The sequence below is a fragment of the Ursus maritimus genome, unplaced genomic scaffold, assembly GCF_017311325.1.
Source record: "Ursus maritimus isolate PB19 unplaced genomic scaffold, ASM1731132v1 scaffold_7, whole genome shotgun sequence".
In the NCBI taxonomy this organism is placed as follows: Eukaryota; Metazoa; Chordata; class Mammalia; order Carnivora; family Ursidae; genus Ursus; species Ursus maritimus.
Genome location: NW_024426885.1, coordinates 30,405,612 through 30,431,121, shown reverse-complemented (window position 1 = coordinate 30,431,121; position 25,510 = coordinate 30,405,612). Strand labels below are relative to the sequence as shown.

The following is a 25,510-nucleotide window of genomic DNA, read 5'->3' as shown; positions in this document are numbered from 1 at the left end:
GAAAGAGGCTGTAGAAATAATTCTTCCATTTGTATGAAGTCACTATCTCATTTTCAGTCTATAAAGCCAAGAAAAGAAGAGGCTGCATGAGTAAAACTCTCGGGCAACAGGCTAAGCTGCCTGCCAAATCCGGAGGGAGCTGCGGCAAGATGCAAAGGGAGGGAACCTCTGTCCACACCGAGAAGACAGGTGCTGGAACGGACAGCACGCCCTGCCCTGAGCCAAGGAGACAAGCAAGAAGGCAACCTCGAGTCAGGCCTAGCCTGGAACCTCCCGCTGAGGACAAGAGGAAAGGGGAGCTGGAGAAGCCCTCCAGCCTGGGGCAAGCCATGAAGACTTCTAGAATGGCAGATTGTCCTCTATATCCAAGTAATATGGCTGGAGGGGGCATGCCCACCCACCCCCTCCATTGCTTTCAGGATGACGGTTTGGGTGATGATGGCATTCACAGCACTTGAACTGGGTGGTCTGTACAAATCACCTCTAATTCTCACAACATCCCCCTCCCCATTTTACAGATGATGAAATAGATGCAGAGAGGTTAAGTAACTCACCCAGAGTCCCACAGCTAATCAGTACCAATGATCATTGGAGGGAAAGAGAGGACTCAATGCCAATGAGCCTAACCACAACCTGGAAGAGCCAGGAAGGCTGCCCAGAGGCATACTTCTTTGGTGGGCTTCTGGAACTACGATCGTGTGTGCCCATAATTCCATAACCCTAGGCAGGGAGGAGCTATGCCATGTTTCTAGTCACTGAGATTTACTTCCTCCAAAGGGAAGCCACAATGCAGTATACAGAATAATGTCCCCCGAAGATATCCTCGTCCTTATCCCCTGGGACCTGTGAATGTCACCTTATGTGGCAAAAGGGGTTTTACAGATGTGGCTTTGTTACAAATCTTGAGACGGAGAGGTTAGCCTGGCTTTTCCAGGTGGACCCAATGTAATCATAAGGGGCCTTACAAGGGAAAGAAGGAGGCAAGAGAGAGAGGGAGATGTGGCAGCTGAAGTCGTTGGAGAGAATGATGCAGCCGCGGGCCAAGGAATGTGCCTGACCTCTAGAACCTGGAAAAGAAAAGGAACAGATTCACCCCTGGGCCTCTGGAAGAAACACCACTCTGCCCACATCCTGACTTCAGCCTCAAGTAGAGACCCATTCCAGATTTCTGACCTCCAGAGCTGTGTTATAACACATCCGTGTTGTTTCAAGCCACTGAGTTTGCGACAGTTTGTCCCAGCAGCACAGGAAACAAATCCAGACCGGGGTCAGAGCTGCCTGGGGCTGTGCCCGCGTCCTCACGCAGGTTCCCGCCAGGGGAAGACAGTCCAGCAAGTCAAAGTCCTTAAAGGCGAAAGTGGTTCCAGGTTCATTAAACCGAAGAGGCAGTATGGGGAGATGGGGTCCATGCCCTTTATCAGCTCAGGGGAGCCAGCAAACTTTGGCCAATCTCCAGCTGCCTCATTAACAGGTGAAAAAATATACCATATACCAACTCCAAGAGTTTTGCTAAGAAGTTTTTTTGCAAAGTGTTAAGTGGTCTAAGAATATACAGTGTTCATTTTATGATGCCCATTTTTCATAAAAGACAAGCGTTTCCTTTCAGGTTAGTGAGCACCTTTACCGCCTCCGGTCAGGACCAGTTCTGACCTGAGAAGCCAGATCCCTCCCTCCCTGGCCAGAAGTCCACTCCCTCACCCACGGTCTACACCTGGGTCTGCTCATGCTGGGTCACTTCTCAGTGCCCACAACTGGCCAGGTAGAGGCCTGCATCTCTTCAGCAAAGGTCTGGACCCCACAGAATTATAGGGAAAGAGCTGGAGATTTGGGAAAGAGTTGGGATGGGTTTATCAGCTCCCTACCTCTCCTTTACCCACCCCACTCCGAGGCTCCCCCCTAGAGCAGGAGACCCAGAGCCGTCCTGGGACAAAGACTGAGCCTCTGCCAAGAAGCTCCACATCAACACTGGGGCCAAAGCCACACTGACCGTGGAATAGAATGACCAGGGGCTCCTTGCCCTCCAGCATGGCGCAGGGGGGGCAGGAAGAGGTCCAAACGTATAAGCCAATGGTTCCCAGTCATTTCACCAAAAGGATGCCTTTTGATACCTCCCCACCACACCCCCCAAACATTTGAAAAGTCTGGGCCATTAAAATATCATAATCAATAATATATCTTTCCATATTTTTATTATTACTCAAGAGCGAATTAACCAACTGCCAGTTGGGGCTTCTCTTTAGCAAAAGAGGCCAGTGTTGCACCAAACTGATATGTGATTCCAGTCAAAAATCAAAGAAAATATATTTGAGTTAGCTCCTTTGGACTGATCGCACACACTGCAAAGAGTTTGAGGAACCCCAGGATTACTTCGAGCTTCTCAAGCCCTGCGGACACCTAGCTAGAATCCCAAGTAGTAAACAGAACCACCAAAGCCACAGAGTCCGGTGCAGGGGAGGGTCACGAGGTCATGCAAGGTCCTTGCCCATGCTAATAAAAAGTGGAGTCAGTCAAACCCTGCCATGCTTCACCTGGGGACAGCTTCTTGCCGACTCACGTCCATCTCCACCTCCTCCTTGACTCCCTCCTTCCTCAAGTTCTCATGGCCTTCCAGGAGCAGGGGCTCCCTGTACTAGCCTCCATACCCCATTTCTAGCAGACGGGTACCCCTGTCTTTTCTCCAGAGACTCCCTCCAGCCCACCCTCAGTGGATTTTACTTCTGCAAACCATCACTAAGCCCCTGAACAACTGGCTTCATATTTCTGGATCACAGGTCAAGGTCAACCACAGGTCAAATAGAACAGGGGTCAGCTGGCAAGTACTGAGTCCATCAAATCTATGAAGCTGGGGTATAATAGACAAGCACAAAGCCTTGAGCCGATAAAGCAGAGAAGACAGGGAGGAAGTCCGGGGCCCCCTACAGAGCAGAAGCTGTTCACTCTCCTCCCATAGCCTTTGGGCCCATGTCTGCTGCCAGAAAGACACGGCTTGCTGGCCCTGCTAAACCCACGAGTGCTGGGGAAATAAGGATGGGCAGGCCTTCATCCCTGCCTCGTCTGGTAGAGCAAGCAGGGCAAAGGGGTCATGAGGAACCTCGGTGGGGGGGCTCGGACAGAGGTGCGAGCAATTGTACCTGATGGAAACAAAATACGGAACAGCCCCACGTGGGGATATTGCTCGGTCGTAAAAAAGAATGGGACTTTGACACACGCTGCAACAGGGATGGACCTTGAGAACACTGTGCTGAGTGCATAAGCCAGTCCCAGAGGGCAAATATCATACCCTTCCACACTCAGGACGTAGTCAGGATAGGCTCATTCATAGAGACGGAAAGAAAAAGAGAGGCTACCAGGGCTGGCGGAGAGGCAGGAAGGGGGGGTTACTGTTCAGTGGGCTGGGGATGCTGAGGAAGTTTGGGGCACAGACAACACTGACAGCTGCCCACCACGGGAGTATCGTAATGCCGCAGAACGGCACACTTACCCACGGTTAAAATGGTATTAGCTCATGTTTATTTTACCACACAAAAAAAAAGTTGTAAAGAAATAAAATAGAAAGCCCTGAAGAGGCAATAGTCAGTTCTTCTCGGGGAGGGGGAACTGTGACCAGGAGGTGGCATTTCAGGCAAGCCAAGGGAGAGATGGAGGCCCATCTGTCCCTCACATCTCGGGTACAGAGACCCGAGGAAAGATGATATTTACTCTCTGCTCAGTCACTCTGCTCATAAGAACCCTCTGTGGCCCCCTCTGCCTATCACCCTTTCCATACTCTTCACTCTAGAAAAACAGAGACTGTCTACACCTCCTTCTGGGCCGAGATCCGTACAACACTCTAGAATTGAGGGGCCCCTGCTCATAGGGCAACTGCATCCTCTCCATCCACCCATGTTTCCCACACCCTTCAACACCTGAGTCAAAACTTTTTTTTTTAAGATTTTATTTATTTATTTATTTATTTGAGGACGAGAGAGCATGAGCAGGGAGAGAGGCAGAGGAAGAATTAGACTCCCACTGAGCAGTGAGCCCCACTTGGGGCTCCATCCCAGGACCCTGAGATCATGACCTGAGCCAAAGTCAGATGCTTAACCAACTGAGCCACCCAGGCACCCCTGACTCAGAACTTCTTATCTCCCCAGAAGACTCCTGAGCACTCTCTTTCCTCTTCCTGTTTCTCTATTTCCTATCCCGAAAGGCAGGAGAGCGTGGAGGATTAGAGCATGCCCTGCGTTCAAAGCCTGGCTCTGCCAGCAAATAGCTACGCGACCAATTACTTCACCCCTCCCTGCCTCAATTCTCTGCACTGTAAAACGGGATAATAACTGCATAGGACTATGACAGTTAAAATGAGAAAATCCACATAAAGTGTTTGGTGCATAAGAGCTAGCAAATGATAATTACTATTATTATAACAATTACATATTGCTTTGGCATTAACCTTTATTTTTTTAAAATATTTGAATGGTAGCTCAAGTATGTTTAAATGCCTTATTTAAAAAAAATGCCTTTATCTTTCTTTATTGGCATGGCAAAATTATTTATATAATTTCTGAAAGGGCTTGAGAAAAAATCCTCACTCCCCAAAAAGTTATTCACAACAGCCCCCTCCTGTGTGCACTCTTCTCTGTTCAGAATCTTCTCGATGCTTATAAATTCCGTTCATTCCATGCTCATTTTTGTAATGCTGTGGGAGAGGACTTTTCATTCCCTTGGGCCCCTGTAAAACGTCCCCAGCAGAGCACTCTGCCTTTGCTGGGCATTCTCCTGGGGGGTGACCCATCGGCTGCTCTTCCCTCCAGCCCTCTTCCAGGCCCTGGCTGTCTGCATTTGTGAAGGCCTGTGTGGCTCTGAAGCAGGGGGGTCAGAGCCAGGGGCCGGCGCTGTGTTTAGGACATTAAACCATGCTGGGCGCATCAGCCCTCTCTGGCACTCAGGATGTCAATCTCGGGCCGGCTGCCGTCTTCTGCAGAGGCTCCCAGCCAGCCCAGTGGGACGCTCGCCTTTTTCACTTGAGTCTTGACAGTGGGCACAGATTTAATGATTGGAAAGCACTTTGAGAATTCAGAGTGCTCCATAATTGCTAACTCATAATCCCCAAATTGTTCTCCGTGTGGCTGCGGGAGGTAAAGCATCTGCCCTTGGGAGGGTCTTTGTTAGTGTACCCCCCCCGCCGCCCCCATCAGAACCCGGGCCAGGCAGAGGCAAAGGGGGCCTCTGACCGTAGAGGAGTGCCTGCCTCAGATGCTTCAAAGTGTGCTGAGAGCAAGGCTTCTCTAAGCGTGAGCCAGATGAAGGGGGCTTGATAACAAGGCAGATTCTTGGGCCCTTCCACACCTACTAACTCAGGATCTCTGATGATAACCTCGGAGGATAACCCTAGACAACTCTCATTCACACTAATTAGAGTACTAACGGAGAGAGGGAGATGCATGGGTCTGGGGTCAGAAGGACCTGGGTTTGAGTCAGCCCTGACCCTTATTGTCAGAGCTCCTCAGGCTCCTGACACGAGACCCATAAGATCTAGTTTGGGCAATGCAGCACCCCCCATGTCCCCCCAGGACATGTGCTTTCTAAGACACGTAGCAAATTAGAGGGCCTGAATTGTTACTCTACAAAGAACTCTATTTGACCTAGTACTTCCCAAACTGTCTAACCAAGGAAGTTTCCTTCCTTCCATCGTTAATGCCAGGATCATCTCACAGACTTCGTATCTCAGGAGATAAAGCTCACGAAGGTCCTTCCTGGGAAAAGTGAAGCCTGGGGAGTGAGGGACAGCATGTTAAGGCAGCGGTTCCGGCAGGAAGGAGCCCGCTCCTCCCGCACCAGGGTCCTCGGTTCAGTTTTCCGCAGATCTGCCGCCTGGAGTGGACATGTCACAATAGCGAGGTCACCTTCCTGCTTCGGGTAATTTCCCTTGGAGGCAAGACAGATCCATTTTTAACAGCTCTTCATTTCAGCAGAGAATGCCCTCCCGCCTCTGATGGGGGCTGGGGACCAGGACTGGAAGGGAGGCTTTGTTCTTCTGACCAGTGCTGACAGTTTAATTAAACCCAGCTCCAGACGGGGTCAGCGGGGTCAGGCATTCTTCAACAGGACTCCTGCAGAATATCACATCCACGCCCCTCCAGCCACCAGGGCCCTGTTAATGAGCTATCCTGGTCCTTACAGCAGGGATATAAATAAGGGGAAAGAGGTGCCCTGGGCTGCCTTAATCACCCACCCCCACCCCTTCCAGGTCCAGCAGAGACACAAAAGGTTGATCTTGTCCGGACGCATATTGGTTTCAACGCTAAAAAGCCGCCCAGAGGAACTGGGCTTCCAGAAGTGGTTTCGGGACGAGGAAGAGAATTCAACCAGTGAGAGGAGGGGGCACAAGGTCGCAGCACAGACCCCTCCCCAGATCCGGGAGGACAGAGGCACGGAGGCTGACACTCGCTGTGCTCCGCACCCAAGCATGTGTGGAGACGGGGTTTTGCTGATGTAGGAGAAGTCATGAGGTTCAAACACGTCTGACCCCTGTGTGCATCCACGAAACATCTCCACATTCTCTTGTGATCGATGTCAGGGGATGAGGCCAACCCCAAATCCAGATAACCTGCCACCAGGGTATAGCCACCCTGGCAGGAGACAGGGGTCCAGTCAGTGAAGAATCTGCCCCCACCCACTCCATGCTGCTGTCGGTCGGAGACGAGCGGATTGCTCTCAGAAAGCACTGATGCTAAGCCCTCCCCTCCTGGGCAGACAGTGCCTACCCGTCTGTCTTACACAGCGCACTCCACGTGTTCTCAGCACCGAGAACAGCGCCTGGCCCACAGGAGGCCCTGGGTAACCGGTAGACGAAAGGGTGGGCAGGTGGATGCGTAGGGTTACAGGTGGATTGGTACACAGGCAGGTAGAACTTGAAGGGGTGGGGAGCTGGCTGGGGGGGGGTGGTGGTTGTGGGTAAGCGAGTGGAAGAGTGGATGGGTAGGCGGATGGATTAGGTGGGTAGGAGTGTGTTTGATGGGAGGATGAGCGGGAGGAGGTGGGAGGGTGGAGGGCTGGTACAGGGTGCAGAGACAGATGGGCAGATGGGTGGGCTGACTGGTGAATGAGAAGATAGGTAAGTAGGAGCGCAGATGAGTGGGGGGTGGATGTGTGACAGGTCGGTGGTGTTGGGAGGTTAGGTCGGCAGACGAGTAGGTAGATGGACAAGGAGGTGGATGGGTGGTGAGGAGAGGCTGGATGGGGGGGTGAACGATGTGGAAGGATGAGACTGAGCATCAGAGAGACCACGGTTCGAATTTGGCTCAGTGCCTTGGGCATGTCACAAACCCTCTGAGCTTGCACATCTTCATCTGTAAAATGGGGGAAATGCCGACCTCAGAGATGTTCTGAGGATGAAATCAGATAATATTTGTTGGTTGTCCCCCATGAGCCTGGCACAGAATGATCTTCCATTTGTTCTAACCATTACTGTAACAGCTGTGGTTCCTGAGACCTTTGGTGACGGTCCTGGGAGACCCGGGCGGTGAGAGGACGTCACAGGATAGGCACACTTCTGCGGGGGCTCCGACTCCCTCTACCTATAAACAAGGGGTGGCTGGATGCTCTCTTCTGAAGAGGTGGGGGAGTGAGGGTGCTGAGCCGGAACTCGGGGCCCACCCGCAAGGGGGGCATCCCCAAGGAAGCAAAGAACACACGAGTAACTCCAGGGCCCTAAGAAACATTTCTGGGGCAACTGTGCAATGCTGGTCCCAGGACCCCGCGGCTGCCTGCTGGGCCCTGCTGCTGGCGAGCACGCCAGCCCCCCTCCACAGCCCCTAGGGGTGCCTCTGCAGGCGTGCCTCATGACGTGCAGCCTCTCGTGAAGGGGAAGTTTAAACCTGTTGGGGGAGGTCCCTGCCACGCGAGGGGGTGGTTCTACACGAAGACAGACGCCGGTGGACCAGCGGCAGTGGACAAATGCTCAAGTGTAGGTCAGCTTGGAGGCTCTAGTGCCGCCGCCAAAGCAGGTCACCTGTGGATTTACCTCCTGTTCCCTGAGCTTCTACTACGGGCCACAGAGTTTACACCTGCCGTGAGAGTGGGTCACACCTTTCCCCAACCCCCACAAAGGCCTGTGGGGTAGCTGGAATTCTCTCTGTCTGATAGAAGAGCAAAACAGGACTCCCGGGGTTAGAGGAAGCCCTCCGAGGTCACTCGGCTAGCACTCACTTTAACTCCGACCACAGAGGCTTTCCAGCGCTCGTAAAAGGTGGGAGGTCTCCTACCATAAAAACCACACACACTTCTTACAGAACATCTGGGAAACACAGAAAAGAAAAAAGTCACCCAGAAACATTTTACAGTCTCTTTCTGTGCATTCTTTAGAGTGATTTATTTAGTGATTATATTGTCAGTATAATTTTGCATCCTGGCTTTTGGTAACACAAACATTTAGCTGCATTACTTTACATCTTCCACAGAGACCACATTTAATGAGGATATAAATATTTCCTCAAGCAGATATACCATAATTTACTTAACTGTTCCCCCAACGTTGAACATATATTTCTATATTCAGTATTCTATATTTCAATGTGGGAATATTCTATATTTCAGAATAGGAATACTCTACATTTCGGGGCACCTGGGGGGCTCAGTTGGTTACACATCTGCCTTCGGCTCAGGTCATGATCTCAGGGTCCTGGGATCGAGCCCCACATTGGGCTCTCTGCTCAGCAGGGTACCTAGTTCTCCCTCTCCCCCACATCCCTGCTTGTACTGTCTCTCTCTCTGTCAAATAAATAAATAAAATCTTAAAAAAAAAAAAAGGAATATTCTACATTTCAAAATTCTAAATAATGCTGTAATGAACATGGTTGTGCTCATGTTTTATTGTTTCCTTAGGCTAGATCCCCAAATGTGAGATTTCAGGACCTTTGAAGGCCTGGTATCTAATTCTAACCTGATCACCAAATTGCTCTGTGGTCCAAGGCAAGTCACGTCTCTGGGCCTCAGCTCCCACATATGGAACGAAATGGACAAACCAACACAACACGGGGGAAATATTACTGAAGAACAGCCAGTAACGGGATTTTAACACCTGGCAGCCACACACACAAAGTCAACCTAAATATGGATTGCGCCATCCAACACACTCTGTGACCGCACCTTACCTACACATTTGGTCTCTCTCAAACCTGTTTCACGCTGATTTAGCATAACAGCCTCTGCCGAAAGTCCATGATTTGCTCCAGGTGGGAAGGATTAGCAACGGAGCCCTCAAAGCAGAGGGGAGGTCAACAGGTGAGAGACCAGGACCACCAGGCCCTGCCTCCCCTCCTACCCTGCCTCCTAAGGGAATGTGGTCCCCTCCAGTTCCTGGAGGAGGAATGGGCTCCCTAGTAAGACAGCTCCAGGTGATCCCACAAACCCTCAACACAGCTCGTTGGTTCGGGAATGATCTCATGACCAAAGGTGAGCCAATCAGATTTTTTCCCCAGAAATCTGCAGCTGGGACCTGAGACGTGGGGATTAACTCCAAGGTCACAGGAAGTAGGAGGGGAGTCGGCACTGTGGCTAACCAAAGTCACGGCGGAACTGAGATGCTGCGCATAAGCCCAAGATACTGGTCGGCAGGGAGAAGCAGGACAATAATGAGATATTCAGAAAGAACTAGAATCACTGTTCACCTCTCAGTTCTGGTCCCAGCAATACCTCACTTCCTGTCCTGGGGAGCCTGTAAGTCTGCTGGTTGTGCCTCGCAATACCCCACCACCCTTCCCATCACCAGCCTGCGCAGGTTTCTGTTTCCGGAACCCAGAGTGCCCAAGTGCTCCTCGCCCAGACCAAGCGAACCAGGAGAATTATCAGAGATGTTTGCATTGCCAGGTGCTCAGGTCAATAGACTGAAGGTGGAAATGGGACAAAGAATATTGGCAAATAAATCTTTAAGCACTTGCCCCTGCACCCTTCCTTAGCACAACAAAAGCAACTCAGTGAGCCAGAGCCCAGAGACAAACAACCAGATCAATAAAAGGGTTTGTTTAACCACTTCCCCCAGGATGTGCACTTTTGAGATGGCCTGAACTGGAGGGGCGCCAGGTGGCACTGAACCAGGTTGGGCCCAGTCATGAACTCAAGTCCCAGACTGACCTGAGTGGGGACACTGCACAGGAGTCCTCCCCAAAGTCCTGCTGCCTGGCACACCTGTGCTTACAGATGAGCTTCAGAAATATTAACAGGGGAGCTAGGAAAATAGTTTCCCTTCATCAGGTCTGGCTATGCTCCTGGAACATCTCCTGTGGAGAATTAGGGACACACTGGCTAAAAAGAAAAAGCAGTAGGTACTGGGGAAGGGTTCTGGTTCTAGAGCCTGGAAATACTCCCCAAAGAATCACCAAGCCTTCAATCAGGCGGCCCTTCTCTTGGAAGTCCCTCTGTTCGGTGCTGATTGGCCCCCTCCACAAGACAGCCAGCCGGCCACAAGGGTGAGAACATCCAATGTTTCTGGAGGCCACTGCCTCCTCCAGTTCCCAGCCCCATAGGATGCCAAGAGCAGGAGTCAGGCAGACTCTTATCTTCTTCAATGGCTTTTCCACTCCTTGAATGGAGTTCCTTATGCCAGCCTTTAGATATAAAATCCAGTTATTTAATATTTGTTAAAGCATAGAAGCACTTTTCTTCAGTAAAATATGAAGCCATGAAGAGCACTGGGTGGGGAGTCCCAAAGGAACTTGACTACTGACCCTGAGAAGGTCACTTCACCTCTCCAACCTTGACTTTCATCTTGACTTTCCTCGGCAGTAAAACCATGAGGAACTGTCTGCCTCACAGGGTCACAGGTGTCAGATGAGACAGGTGCACCCGAGTGCCAACTTCCCTGCAGGGCCATTTGCTCACCAACACTGTCAGGAACAGAGCGAACACCTGCTACAGGCCCACCGCAGTCCTGATGCTTTATATGCACAATCTCAACTCAGCCTCACAATAGCCCAACCGTGTACAGGTAAGAAAAGCAGGCCCTGAGAAGTCAGACCACCTGGAGTTACACCTTGAAAAACCCAGGACCACCTGAGCCTTGATTTTCTACTGCTCCAGGCTACCCAGCCGTTCCACTAGGGATCCAATTCTCCAGACACAAGTCAAGAAAGCAGCCGTATGGACCACACAGTGTCACTGCTCTCAGGAGGGGACCCCACGGACATGCAGGGCACCAATGACACTGGTAAAAGGTAGACCCAAGAGCTGGAGACAGACAGAGACCCCTGCAGAGCTGTCCTCTTCACGCCAGCCTCAAGAGCTGGTGGAAGGCTCCGGCAAAAGATGGCAGCCCCTCAAGAGATGAATAGGGCTGGAAGTAACCTCAAGGAAAAGGCGAAAGTTTGTGAATTTAGATTCACATGAGGGGGTCTTGGATATTTTAAAGTAAATGAGGGATGGAAAGAAGCTGTGTCCATCGATGAACAAATGGATAAGGATGTGAGAGGTATAGATATATAATGGAATACCATCCAACCATGAAAAAGAACGAAATCCTGCCGTTTGTGACCACATGGATGGACCTTGAGGGATTATGCTAAGTGAGATAAGCCAGACAGAGAAGACAAGTACTGCATGGTATCACTTATATGTGAAATCTGGGGGAAAAAAAGAAATCTAAAAACAGTCAAACTCATAGAAACACAGAATAGCAAAGTGACTGCTGAGAGCTGGGGGGAACAGTAGGAAGAGGCAGACAACAGGGTACAAACTTGCAGGGGTGAGATGAATAAAGTCTGAGGATCTAATGTATTACATGACAGCCGCAGTTATAAGACCATCTTGCATAATTGAAAGTTGCTGAGAGTAGAACTTAAATATTCTCACACATACACAAAAGCCAAACAAATAAATAAAAGGATGACCGTGTGGAGTGATGGATGTGTTAATTAACTAGATGGGGGACCCTTTCCTGTGTATAGCAAGTCATCGCAGCGTACGTGTTAAGTAACTTTCAGTTTTATTTATCCATCCTCCCTCAATAAAGCTGAAATCTCAAAATAAATTTTTAAAAATTTTTAGTAAAATAAAAGAGAGAGGGTCAAAGCAGGTGCCCAAAGCTCAGTGGCAACCACGTCCTGCACACACAGGCTCTGAAGCCCGGGTGGAGGAAGACAGTGATCAGGGCGGCCAGGGGAAGGGAAACCGAGCAGGCAGATAATGCTGGGACAGTGACAGCAGACGTTGGAAAGGTGAAGAGGGCTTGCAGAAAGGAAAAAGAAAAGTACAGGAGGTCAGCAAGAGAAAGGATGTTCAGGATGAATTTTTGCAGAGACAGAGCTGTGATAATGCCCTTGAGAGCCAGCTTCCAGAAAGGACCGGGCAGAGAAAACAGGAGCTGCTGGAGCCTGGGCAGGGCAAGGCCAGCGCCTGCACGTGACCAGTCCCAGCACAGACTTCAGGTTAAAGCCCTGGTTAGAGAGATGTTAGGGCAGATACCTCTGCTGGGAAGGGCCTCGTGCCTTAGCACTCAAGGCAAGTAAAATGCTCCCCGCATGTGCCTGGCACCGAATGAAAGGCCCAACCTACCGAGTGACAGAGGACTGAAGAAGGCCTAGCTCAGGACTGAGGGTGGCAGAGACCAGCGGAAGGGCTCATCACTGAAGGTCACTGTGGCGAGCCTCCAGACCAGAAGGAAGAAGAAACAGGAAGTGACCTGAGAGACCATGTGGACAGCTTCAAGACAAAAACTTGAAGGCAGTTTCAAGGACACAGGGGCTGCCCCATGGAGACCCCTAGGTTCATCAAGAGCTCTGGAAGTCGTGACATGTGTGCAAAGAATTGGCTGTGTTGAATCCAAACTCCAGGAGCCCGCAGTCACACCGTCAGCACTCAGGCAGTCCTGGGCTGCCATCTCCCACCCAGCCCCCACACCTCAGTCCTGTCGAAGTCACCTGCTGCCTCTTCCTCCACCTGGTGCTGTCCTACAAGCCTCTCCAGAGAAGACTAGCAGCCTTGCTTCCGCACACACAGTGCTCTGCTGGCCACGCAGAAGGTCCCAACAAGGGGTTTTCAGGTTGTAAATGGAAATAACTAAAAGAACTCAAAAACCTCCCAAATCAAAATTCAAAATCCTGACAGCCCTTCAAAAATCTAACGAGAGGGGCGCCTGGGTGGCACAGTTGGTTAAGTGTCTGACTGTTGGTCTCGGCTCTGGTCGTGATCTCAGGGTTATGGGACTGGGCTCTGCGCTCAGGGTGGAGTCTGCTTGGGATTCTCTCTCCCTCTCCCTCTGCCCCTCCCCCCAGATCATGCACTCCCTCCTTCCCTCTGGAATAAATAAATCTTTTTTTTTTTTTAATGTAACAAGAGTACACAGTTGTTCTATATGCTTACAGAAAGCAAAGGTAAGAAAAACATAAATTGTTGGGAAACAGATTTAGGGCTCAAACTTAAGAAAATGTTTCTAATATGCAGATCTGTCCAATAATGCAACTGACTGTCTGGGGAGAGAGTGAACTCCTCATCATTAGAGGCAGCCAAGCAAAGACTGAAGGACCACAGGCTAAGGAACTGCAGAGGAGATTCCTTAGATAATCCCTAAGGTTCTGTCCAACCCGAGACCCCACAAAGTGAAATAAATGTTGAACAATTACAGCCACATTCAGCAAATCATAGAGCAGCAGAATTAGCCACTACCCTTGAAGCTTGAAAGAAGTACATTTACAGCAAATAAAAGTATGACTTTATGCCACAGTTGATAAGCTTCCAGAACTCACGACTCCGATCTGACACTAGAAAGAGATCCAAGAAGGGCTTCACGGAGTGAATCAATATTCGACCCAGGGCAGGTTACCAAAGGCTGGGACAGATGTGCAGGGTTGGAAAGCCTGGCATTATGGCTGACAAGAACACCCCCCCCCCAGAACATTCTGCCACCTGCCCAGTCAGAGTCAGCACGCAGAACTGAATGAGCTGTGGATCCCGGCAGGTGCGACCGCTGAGAAACGACCCATGGAACGAGGTTGAGGGAGAGCCCGGGCCCCTCTGACCAGATGCGCCCCCCCACCCACGCCACAGCCGCAGTGTCACTCACAGCCTCGACAGAGCCTGGTTATTCTGGAACAGCAGTTCCGGTAACAGGTGCAGCTGGTTCCGGTTCAGTCGTCTAAAAGAGAGAAGAAAGGAAGAGTTGGAAGGTGCCTCGACGTCCGGGAAATCCAGAAAGCTCTGGGTTCCGAGTGAGAGGGCACAGGTTCACATCCTAACAGGGTCACTGTGTTGCCTCCAGGGAAATGAGCTTCCCTGGGCCTCGGTTTCCATGAAGTGCGAGTCCGCCATCCGACACTGGGGGAGGACGAGCACCGGAAGGAGCTCCCCGCCAAGGACCTGATGGGTGGCGGGCAGTGGACGCTTCCCACGATTTCCGCCCGCGCTCCTCAACATCATCATGTTACATGCGCAACACCTGCTCGAATCCATGAGGCACTGAAATACTATCTTGGCTTGTGCGCTGAACACCTGACTCCACTTGAAATGGAAGCAGGGGTAGAACTAGCCCCACGGTTCTGATTGTTCATGGCTTTCACCCATGTTTGCCTCGGTGGCAACCTAACTTTTATTGTTTGCTTTAGGTCTTTTTCTCAACCTGAAAATCGCGCTATCGACTTTTTTTTATTATTTAGGAAAATGCATGCTTCATTCTTTACAAACCTCAAATAATAGAAGAAAAAAGTATTCGGCCACCTGCATTTTCCTCACTCGACAATCTGTGGCTTTCTGTCCGTGCAAAACAACAGAGAACAAGCCCTTTATTTTTAGGGACTAGGATGCCCGTCATTTCTCATTGCTCTCCTGGTGGGAAGAACAACTCAGTTTATACACACAGGCAGGAGTGGGAAGTCTGGCTCTGGAACTTGGCCTGGACGGAGGATGCAACGCGGAAAGAACCCAGACTGGCCCTAGGAAAGCAGCAACACCCCACGGAGGTCAGCAGCCTGTCCTCTGACGCTGGAGGACGACTCCTGCCCATCGGGGGAGCGACACCTACACGTGTGGAAGCTTGGTATTCGCACACTGTGGTCCACGGGCCACCGCAGGGGCTTCGCCTGGGAGTTGGTAAGAGCTGCAATATCCCAGCCTCTCCCCCAGGCCTGGGGAGTCAGACTCTGCATTTCATCAGAATTCCCAAGTGATCCGGGCGCACACAGAGGCTGGAGAAGCTCTGGCGTAAAATCCAGCCCCACCCACCAGACCACAGCACAGTTCGGGTCTCGCACGACCATCTCCTTTAACGGCGCGGGACGAGCATAAACCAATTCTACACAAGCCTTCTTGTGCTAGGGGGGAGCAAGAAACGTAATTGTCTGTGGCCAACGGTAACCCGTCTGTGGTTACCTCCTAGGAGGTCACCCTTCATCTGATATGAGAGAAAGGCACCATTTTCCTGCACGGTGCAGACAAGGAGACCAGCTGGAAGAGGTTAACTCAAAAGGGCAGGCTCCTGGGGAAACACATCACTGCCCTGGAAAAAAAAAGGGACCACCACTATAATCCTTAAAGCAACAGAAGTGGACATCAGATCACCCCAAGTTCCTTAACCTTGTCCAGTAAATTAATCCTGTATTTACACTGCCTGGTAATCATTGGTTTTCATTCTGTTTTGTTTTCCCCCAAGACTTTCTCATTTTTCCAGCTTCAATTTCTGAAAACACTGCAGAGGGGGGAAAAATTCAATAGCCAGTATAAAGCAGAAAATCAAAGAACAGCAAAGGAGGGCCCTAGCACGGTGAAGGAGCTGCAGGTACTAAGAACAGGGGCAGCTGTAGTGGTGACCAGTCCTTCTTAGCCCTCGGCACGTGCCAGGCACCGGGACGAGGGGAAAGCGGAAGGCGCAGGTGGGTTTCTTTCTCTTGAGTGTGACAACAAGGGCTCACATTCACGCACGTACCCTCGCGCCTTCTTCTCGCAACAACCCGAGGGCAAGTTTTACCTCTACCATCTCGCCGCATGCCTTGGCTCTTAATAGGCGCTCAGGACGTTTATTGACCTGGCTGAGCTCTCTGTGATAGCTGAGGGAGCTGGGATGCCCAGAGGTGAGGGACCCACCCTCGTCACGGCCAGGTACTAGAGCCGGGTTCTGAACAGCTCCTTTCCCCCGCATTGCACACTGGCCCCCCCTCGGCCAGCACAGGGTGGCTGAGCGTGCCACTCTCCCTCCGTGCCCACGGCACGCCGACCCTTATGGCCAGCAGGACTGCACACTTCCACTTCTATACTCAAGCTTGCAGGAACTGCTTACAAGAACCAGCTATGTCTGCTCCCAAACCTACCTATGCCAGAGGTGCTTATAATTATAGAATGTAATTAACTGTGACAGAAGCGAACAAAATACTCCTGTGAAAAGAGTCATCTCTGTGAAAACTAAATTGGATGCTTTGGAGAAAGTCAATAAACCAAAAGCTGTTCATTAAAGGGCTGTTGAATTAAGTAAAAGATTGGGCCAGGGGCAGGAGGGTGACAAAAGAAACTCGGGGGGGGGGCACCTGGGTGGCTCAGTCGGTTAAGCATCTGCCTTCAGCTCAGGTCATGATCTCAGGGTCCTGGGATCCAGCCTTGCTACAGGCTCTCTGCTCAGTGGGGAGTCTGCTTTTCCCTCTCCCCTACTTCTGTTCTCTCTCTCTCTCATATAAAGGAAGGAAGGAAGGAAGGAAGGAAGGAAGGAAGGAAGGAAGGAAGGAAGGAAGGAAACAAAACTCGGAATTCTTCACCCAGATTGCTTCTAAGGGTCTTTTAAACATCTCACTCCATCTTAAAGAAACCAAAACCAAAAATCTTAAGCAAGTAATTTGTGTGTAGTGTAGGTGAGGAAAACAATACAGAACTCCAGTGTCATACTAAGAAGAAAAGCCTTGGGGAGGGGGTGGAAGGTGGGGGAAGAAGGTCAATAAATGCTCACTTCCATGTTTGCGCTTAAAATGGAATGTTTAGGGGCGCCTGGGTGGCTCAGTCATTAAGCGCCTGCCTTCGGCTCAGGGCGTGATCCCAGAGTTCTGGGATAGAGCCCCACATCAGGCTCCTCCCCTGGGAGCCTGCTTCTTCCTCTCCCACTCCCCTGCTTATGTTCCCTCTCTCGCTGGCTGTCTATCAAATAAATAAATAAAATCTTTTTTAAAAAATTGAATGTTTAGAGTATGTGCGGTGTTTATGACTGCCCGCTTTATTCAACTTGTATGATTGATGGATCACCACAGGTCTCCACCAAGTCAGAAGAGAGGGTGCCAGCTGTCCGCAGTGAGCACCAGACATCCCCGGGGACACGGCAGTCACACCCTCCCAAGAAAAACCGCCTGCTGTGAACTTGCGGGGGACCCAGCCCTGAAGAAAGGAACGGGAACAGGACAGAAGGGACAAAGTCTGCAGTGACAAGTCGTGACTCAAAAAGGAGGGCCCTGCCTCCCACCCCCACCATGTGTCGGCCCCCCGCCCACCATCCTTCCTCCTGCAGAGCTTGGCAGCACCAGAGCGGAGCTGCAGGGGTTCGGTCCAGGTCCGCATCGGGTCATGAATGTGTACTTCGTTCTGAGCCTTTGAAAAAAACAAACACGGCATTCATCATCCATTCTCGCTGCAGGCTCCTTATCGCTCACTCCTAGGCCAGGATGAAGAACGCAAAAGAAAAGACCACCTTGATTTTCTTCCAGGCTGCAGGAAGGCAAGAAGACAACCATATTCTTCTCCCTTTCTTTAATACCTTACTTTCTTTGAAGTAAAAGAGAAAAGTGAGGTATTAGGTCATAGTCATTAAGAGCTCAGGCTTCAGAGGCAAAATGATCCAGGTTCTAATCCCCTCTTCTGCACTTAATTACACTTAATCACCAAGTGCCTGAACTTCAGTGCACCTCTGTTTCTCATCTGTAAAATACCACTGACCACAGCGTTGTTTTAAGGATTAAATGAGATATTGTAGGGCAAAGAGCTTATCCTGGTGCCTGGCATAGAGTAAGGCAATCAACTGTAGCTATAATTATAATTATAAACTCATTGTAAGAAAATCCATAAAAAAGATAAGCACAAAGAGTAAAATTAAAGTTATCTGATATCCCACCACTCAGTGCAATGAGAGTTAATCTTCCCAATTACTTTCGCCCTCCTGTGCTCTATATACATATAAGTTGATGTGATTTACATAACATCACTCCCTGCCTTTTTCATTTAATGCGTTATTGTAAGCACATTCCAATGGCCTTAACTGTTCTTCAAAAATGTGACTTGATACCCTACGTCTCCACCAAAATGGCTTTGTCCATTTTTGTTGTCGTTGTGCTATTTAAATGATGTGCAAAGAATATCCTGTATACACATTTTTAGCCACGTCTCTGATTACTGCCTTAAAATAAAAGGGACTTTCTGGTTTAGAGGGCAGGAACTCTAGGACTCTTGGCACCTCTTGAGAGCCAAACCAAAGCAAAACAGTGAGACCAGTGACCCCCGTGAGTGTGCGTCCACCCACCCCCATGAATGTGTGTCCATCCCCCCTCCACTCACACCACATTCCTTTTTTTTTTTTTTTTTTCATCATTGCCAACCTGAAATGCAAAACTTGATCATGACCCATTTGAAAACCAAGCTCTGGTTTGGAGAAATCATGTAAGTCAGAAATATCTCCACCTTCCAGCTTCTGTGCTGTGGCCCTGAACACCCAAGACCCAGCGTCTCAGGTGGCCGCTGGGTCTCCCCGACAGTCCCCTTGGCACACCAATTCTTCCACACAGCCACACGAACGGGAGGATGGACAGTAGTCATGCCTGGGCTAGGAGGTTAGAGGAAGCAATTTCACTTCCTCTGTACTGCGTGGGGTTTTTGCCATAATTTGTTATCAAGGAAAAACAACAAAGAGAGTTGCATTTAGAGGTATTCTAACATTTTTTTTTTAAGATTTTATTTATTTATTTGACAGAGAGAGACAGCCAGCGAGAGAGGGAACACAAGCAGGGGGAGTGGGAGAAGAAGAAGCAGGCTCCTAGCGGAGGAGCCTGATGTGGGGCTCGATCCCAGAACACCGGGATCACGCCCTGAGCCAAAGGCAGACGCTTAACGACTGAGCCACCCAGACGCCGAGAGTTGCATTTAGAGTGTGGGGTGCAGACACCCTCCAGCTTTGTCCTCACTGTCACACCCTGTGATGATGCCATGACCGCTTCCCTGGCTGTGGCTGCCCCTGGCTCCTACCAGCCAGAGGGAGGCAGGTGGGGCATGCTGTCCTCTCCCTGCACCCTGCCCTTGCTGCCAGACTCAGCTGTCATGTCCCCTCAGCGCTACCCCACCGCCCTGAGCCTACGCCCACAGATACTCACAGCCGCTCCAGCTCCTTCATGTCGTCAAAAGCCCCCCGCTCCACCACTCCAATCTGGTTCTCCATCAGCTGCCTGGGGAAGCAAAGAGACAAGGACAGCTAAAAGATGTTGCACAAGGACTCCTAGCAACAGCTGGCACCAGGAAATGAACCAGGAGCAGGACCCAAGATACACACAGACCCAGGGCCTGGCCTGAGCTGACAAAGCTGCCCCCCAACCTTGCAAATTCCCAACAGGTATCCTCAGCACCCCCAGGCCTGACAGCAAGATACATTTCCAACCCCTGAGCCTGCGTGGACCCCTCTGCAGCCACCGGGGCCACAGGGCACCAGGGCACCAGGCCGGGGCTCCAAAGGCATCCTTGTTCCAGGAAGCCGGGACCCAGGCAGCAGGGGTAACTCCGGGCTTCCGGCGCCCCTGCCCTCCTTCGGCCCAGAGGGCGCATGTCCAAGGGGCAGAGCCGGGGGATGGGCCAGTAGCAGGGGGAGGGGAGCCTGTGCCAACTGGGCAAAGCCCACACACGCAGCAAACATACTCTGCAGTTGGCAGACAACACCCCCTCTCCCTGCACCCCTACACCCCCTGGCCCCATTTGCTGCCAGCTCCACCACCTGGCTCCATGAGACCGCACCTCCTCACCGCCAACGCTCCCCATGGCCCAGAACATCCGGCTGGCGGGCATTTGCTGGTTGCATGGTATCTTTTGAGATCGTCACGTATACTTTTCTCCCTGCATTTTCCCCAGTCCAGTCCTAAGCAGGTGGCTTGGGGTCCTATGTGGACCTCAGAGGAGGTTTGGGGGAGGGCAAGGGGCAGAAGCTGCTACCACACACTTCTCTTCCTCCACCTTGTTTCCAAAAGCCTGAGCTGTTGAGGAGCTCATGCTGGAGGACAGAGTGGGTGAGGGATGCCAGGAGGGAAGGAGGGTTTTCCCAGACTCAGAAGAGATTCCTGGAGCCTGGGAAGGACTCAAAGGTCAGTGGGTTCTGGAGCAGCAGAGACCCCTGCCCAGTGACTGACAGCTATGACCCCAGAGAAGATGGAGACCACAAGGTCCCCAGCCCCACCAAAGACCCTCAGAGCGCCAAAGTAGTTCTGAAAGAACTCAGGCCCGAGGACCCTTGCACTACCCTGGGAGTAGGGGGGTGAGGACCCTATGATTGTCTAATGTTGAATGCATCAGAATGCATGCATGTGTCTGAGAGCCGCAGAGGAGGAAGAGATGAAGGGATCCACCCCTTCCCCTCCTCACTCCTCACCCCTACCCAGCTCGACAAGGGAAATGCTACTGATGGCTCCTTTGCTGGCTAGTGGCCAACCCCAATAGAGCCACGCCTGTCACTCTGATATCTGCCACTGTCAGGCACCCGAGGAGAGCCACTTCTGTCCTCAACTGCCCCCACTCACCTACCCTCTCAAGTCAGGGGGGCTGTAGCCTCACTGGGGAGTCTTTCTGAGGCACAGAGTCAAAAGAACTATGCAGACTGTCATGGACTGGAATGCATTTCCCATAATTCATACACAGAAGCCCTAACCCCCAGCATGATTTGGAGATGGAGCTTATAGGGAGGTAATCAAGGCCTAATGACGTCAAAATGGTAGGGTCCTAGTCTGATAGGACTGGTATCCTTATAAGAAGAAGAAGAGACACCAGAGACCTCACTCTGTGCACACACAGAGGAAAGGCCATGTGAGGTCACAGCAAGAACGTGGCCAAGAAGAGAGGCCTCACTATGAACAACCTGGATGACACCTTGATCGCAGTCTTCTAGCCTCAAGAACTGTGAGACAATACATTTCTGTCTTTAAGCCAGCCAGTCTGTGGTCTTTTGTGAGGGCAGCCCCAGCAGACCAAGCCAGAGACCTAAAGCTTCCTCACGGTCACCCGGTCTGCCCTCATCCCAGGATAAGACGCCCCATCGTCCAGCCCAGGTCCTGCCAGGCGGCGAGCGCTGGTTTCCGCGCTACGCCCACCTCCTCAGGCCTGTGCACGGCAGCGGCTGCTCAGCTGAAGCCTGACTCCCCAGGGAGAGGCCGTGCTGGCCTACAACACTACGACCCACAGCCAGGGGACCCACGGGGCCATTGCCTGGGGGGGGCAGGAGGGCGGTGATAAGCAGGGGCCCGTACTCACAGCACCCGCAGCTGCTTGAGCCCCACGAAGTCGTTTTTGTGGATCCGAGTGATGTTGTTCCCGTTGAGTTCCCTGGTGGAGGAAAGAAGAACAAAATGGTGAGAGGCCCAGGGCGGGCCCCCACGTCAGGGCTCAGCTCCACACTCCCGGTCCACTGAACTCCAGCCTGTCCTCTCACCAATGGGGCTGGGTGTGTCCCAGCCAAGCCCTGGGACCCCCACGTCTATGTCAAGGCCCAACAAGCCGGGGCCCATCCTTGCAGCCAGGGAAATGCACGGGGCACAGGCTCGCTGCTGGGAGAGCTGTGGGAGCCAAAGTCCTGGTTTTTGCCCAGAAAGAGCTCAGGCTGATTACAGAGACAAGAAATTCACGCAGGGAAGATTTTGGAAACTAGCCGAAGGGAGGTCATTCAGGTGGATCCCCCATCTATAAAGTGGGGATAATAACTGTGACTATCTCAGTGGGTTAGCATGGGGCCTAAACAAGTACAGAGCATGGCCTGTGCTGGGAAAGGGCCCCCTTGCAGAGAGCAACGCTATCATCTGGTGGCATAGGCTCCTACAAGCTGTCCAGAGTCAGAACACGAGAGAGCAGGGTGGGCCACGCATTTTAAGGAGACTGAGGACATGGGACTCAAGCTGAGGCCTAAAAGACAAGGCAGATGTGCCCAGTGAGAGGGACGGAGTGGACATTCCAAGAAAGAGCATCCCAGAGTATCTGGGGGCTGAGGGAGGAGACAGGCGGGGGATCAGGAGCTATGGGAAGCAGCATTGGGGGACTGCAAGTCCAAATCACAAGCAAGCAGAGGAAGACAGGGAGCCAAGGAGGCCTGCAGGCAAGAGCCTACCACGAGGTCAGTCCTGCATCGAGGGGAAAGAGGGCAGGGTAGAGGAAGGGAGAGGGCCCACTGGCTGGATCCCAGGGCCAGGCCTGAGCTGCAGTGGCTCCTCTCCCCATTCTACCCCAGCCTCTGGCCCCTCCTCCCTTCCAAGGTTACATGTGTTCCTCCTTGGCCCTCTCCAGCCATGACCTGGGCACCTTGGACATGGAGCCCACCGGAGAGGCCATCTGGCCCCTGCTGAGCCTCCCAGGGAAGCTCACTCGCCTCTGCCAGGCCACTTCTCTTCACAGGGAGCTCGTGCAGCCTCAGAAAAGCAGGTCCTTCCAGGAGGCAGCTACAGCACTCCCCAGGAAGTTCTTCCACTGAGCCACACACAGCAGAATCTCAATCGGCCCTAGCCCCACACCCAGCTGTCACCTCCGCATCTAATCTGTCTCCCTGTGGCAGCTCTGTGTTCACATCCACGCCACCTCCTCCTCTTTCTCACCACGTCACAGTCACTCCTGTGCTTGGCAACAACCTAACTACCCCCATCCCAACGCACATGCGCGCACACACACACACACACACACACACACACACACACCCTACTCCCCTGCAGCCCAGCTTCCTCGCTCACCAACCTGGTCAACCCAAATCCCAGCTACTTTGAAAACAGCAAGGTCCCTCCCCTGTAAGCATGTAGGAAGTGTGTTTGGCCTAGACGATGTTCTAGAGCTGCACCCCTAAAACCCCATATTTTAGTTTCCACAGACTCCAGAACCCAGGCTCTACGGACCACCTCATGAGGGGCTGGAAAGTAGTGAGAGCGCCTATCTTACAGACGAGGACATTGTGCCTCAGAGAGGTCAGGTGTCTTCCAGAGGTCACCAGCTGCTACATGACAGAGCAGAGTGGACACGGCCATCTGATCCGAGGGCCCAGGCTTCTTCCAGCAGGCCGGGCCGGGGACAAGCGGATAACGCATTCAACCCATCACTCCCTCTGCCTTCCCCTGAGCCTGTCTCCTGAGCCTGAGCAGCAGCTGGAAAAACTCATTCCCTCCACATCTCTTTTCAAACAGGATCTCTCAGAGGGGCTTGAGGCCTCTCCAAGGTAACGGGGCCCCTGATGAGAGCCCAGACTGAGCCACTTCCCACCCTAGATGCTGTGAGAGGCCCTCTCCACGTGAGACAGGCTCTTTTCAATGTGAGGGTCTTTTTCTTGGACTAAATATTCTTCCCCGAAACAGCCACCTCTGAGCCTCCCCTGCACCACGCCCCAACCTACTCCTTCTGTTCACAATCGTGCTTCCAGCATCGAGAACATCCTCAACAAGAGCTTCAAATGGGTTCCCTCTGCAAGCAGGGCTGGTTTCCTTTCACCCCCAAACCCAAAACCACAAGGAATTTTTGGTTTCAATTTTTTTATCATAATGATATATCGGCACTGATGACAAGAGCAAAAACGCTAAACGTAAATGGACATCAGCAGAGCAGCATTTAGTTGACCTTCCAGCGCATCTGGGAAACCAGATACTACAGAGCCTTTTAAAAGGGTACAAATCAGGGACGCCTCGGTGGCTTAGTCAGTTAAGCGTCTGCCTTCAGCTCAGGTCATGATCCCAGGGTCCTCCCTGCTGCTTCTCCCCTGCCTGCCGCTCCCCCTGCTTGTGCTCTCTCTCTCTCTCTGACAAATAAATAAATAGAATCTTTAAAAAATAAAAATAAATAAAAGGGTACAAATCAGCTTGTACTAACAGGGTAAGATGTCCATGATATAGTTTGTGGTATAAGGGTTACAAGACAGCTTGTATTCTATGAGCCCGCTCGTAAAAGCTACACACATGTCCATCCTGGTATGTGCGCAAAGCGAGCTCCCTGGGGGCTATCTGCCACATATTAATGCCCATAACTGTTAAATGGTGGTTTTAGTTTCTTTTTGATACTTTTCTGCACTGCTTGAATTTTTTTTTGAAGATTTTATTTAGGGGCACCTGGGTGGCTCAGTCGTTAAACATCTGCCTTCAGCTCAGATAGTGGTCCCGGGGTCCTGGGATCGGGCCCCACATCGGGCTCCCTGCTCAGCGAGAAGCCTGCTTCTCCCTCTCCCACTCCCATTGCTTGTATTCCCTCTCTCACTGTGTCTCTCTCTCTCTGTCAAATAAATAAATAAAACCTTAAAAAACAAATAAATATTTTATTTATCCATTTGAGAGAAAGAGAGAGGAAGCACACGAGCAGAGGGGGAGAAGCAGAGGGAAAGGGAGAAGCAGACTCCCCGCTGAGCAGGGAGCCCAACGTGGAACCCAATCCCAGGACCCCGAAATCATGACCTAAGCCAAAGGCAGATGCCCAATCATCTGAGCCACCCAGGCGCCCTTGCTTGAATTTTTCAATTTACATCTATATTTTTATAAGCCAACATAACAGTCAAGTTATTGCATTTAAAAATAAGAGAAGGGGCGCCTGGGTGGCTCAGTCATTAAGCGTCTGCTTTCGGCTCAGGGCGTGATCCCAGCATTCTGGGATCGAGCCCCACATCAGGCTCTTCCGCTGGGAGCCTGCTTCTTTCTCTCCCACTCCTCCTGCTTGTGTTTCCTCTCTCACTGGCTGTCTCTCTGTCAAATAAATAAATAAAATCTTTTTAAAAAAGTTTAAAAAAAAAGAATTCTAAAAAAAAATTAAATTAAATTAAAATTAAAATAAGAGTAATACAGGGCAACTGGATGGCTCAGTCGGTTGGGTGTCTGGCTCTCGATTTTGGCTCAGGTCATGATCTCAAGGTCCTGGGATCAGGCCCCTGGTCAGGCTCTGTGCTGGGCATGGAGTTCTTGGGGTTCTCTCTCCCCACTCCCTCTCCCCCCCACCCATGCCTGCTCTCTCTCTAAAGAAAATAATAATAAAATAATTAAAAACAAGAGTAATACATGCACATTGTTGAATTTTTTTCAATTTTCTGAAGAATAAAGAAAAAAATTAAAATCACACATAAATTCATCACCCAGAAATAACCCCTGTTAATATTCTGGAATAGTTTCTTCCAAGCCTGTTTTCTTTGGATACGATTTTTATAGTTGAAATACTTTAATAAATACTGATTGAAGACTTACTGTTTGCAAAGCATTTTGCAAGGTTCTAAAGGTATGGGGATGAGTGAGACATACATGGTACGCACTCCTTCCACAATGTTATACCCTGTTTGTTCCCCACTGATCATTTTTGAATGGCCATCAATTACCCCTGCATTTGAATATACCAA

General features: G+C 51.1%; 1 protein-coding gene across 1 annotated transcript in view; it reads right to left on the bottom strand.

Annotated features, from left to right (window-relative positions):
• Positions 1-25,510, bottom strand: part of SLIT1 (slit guidance ligand 1) — a 163,068-nt gene that overhangs the window by 120,547 nt on the left and 17,011 nt on the right. The window contains 3 exon segments of the mRNA XM_040624555.1: positions 14,036-14,107; positions 19,296-19,367; positions 21,430-21,501. Of these exon segments, the coding sequence (XP_040480489.1) occupies positions 14,036-14,107; positions 19,296-19,367; positions 21,430-21,501 (216 nt within the window).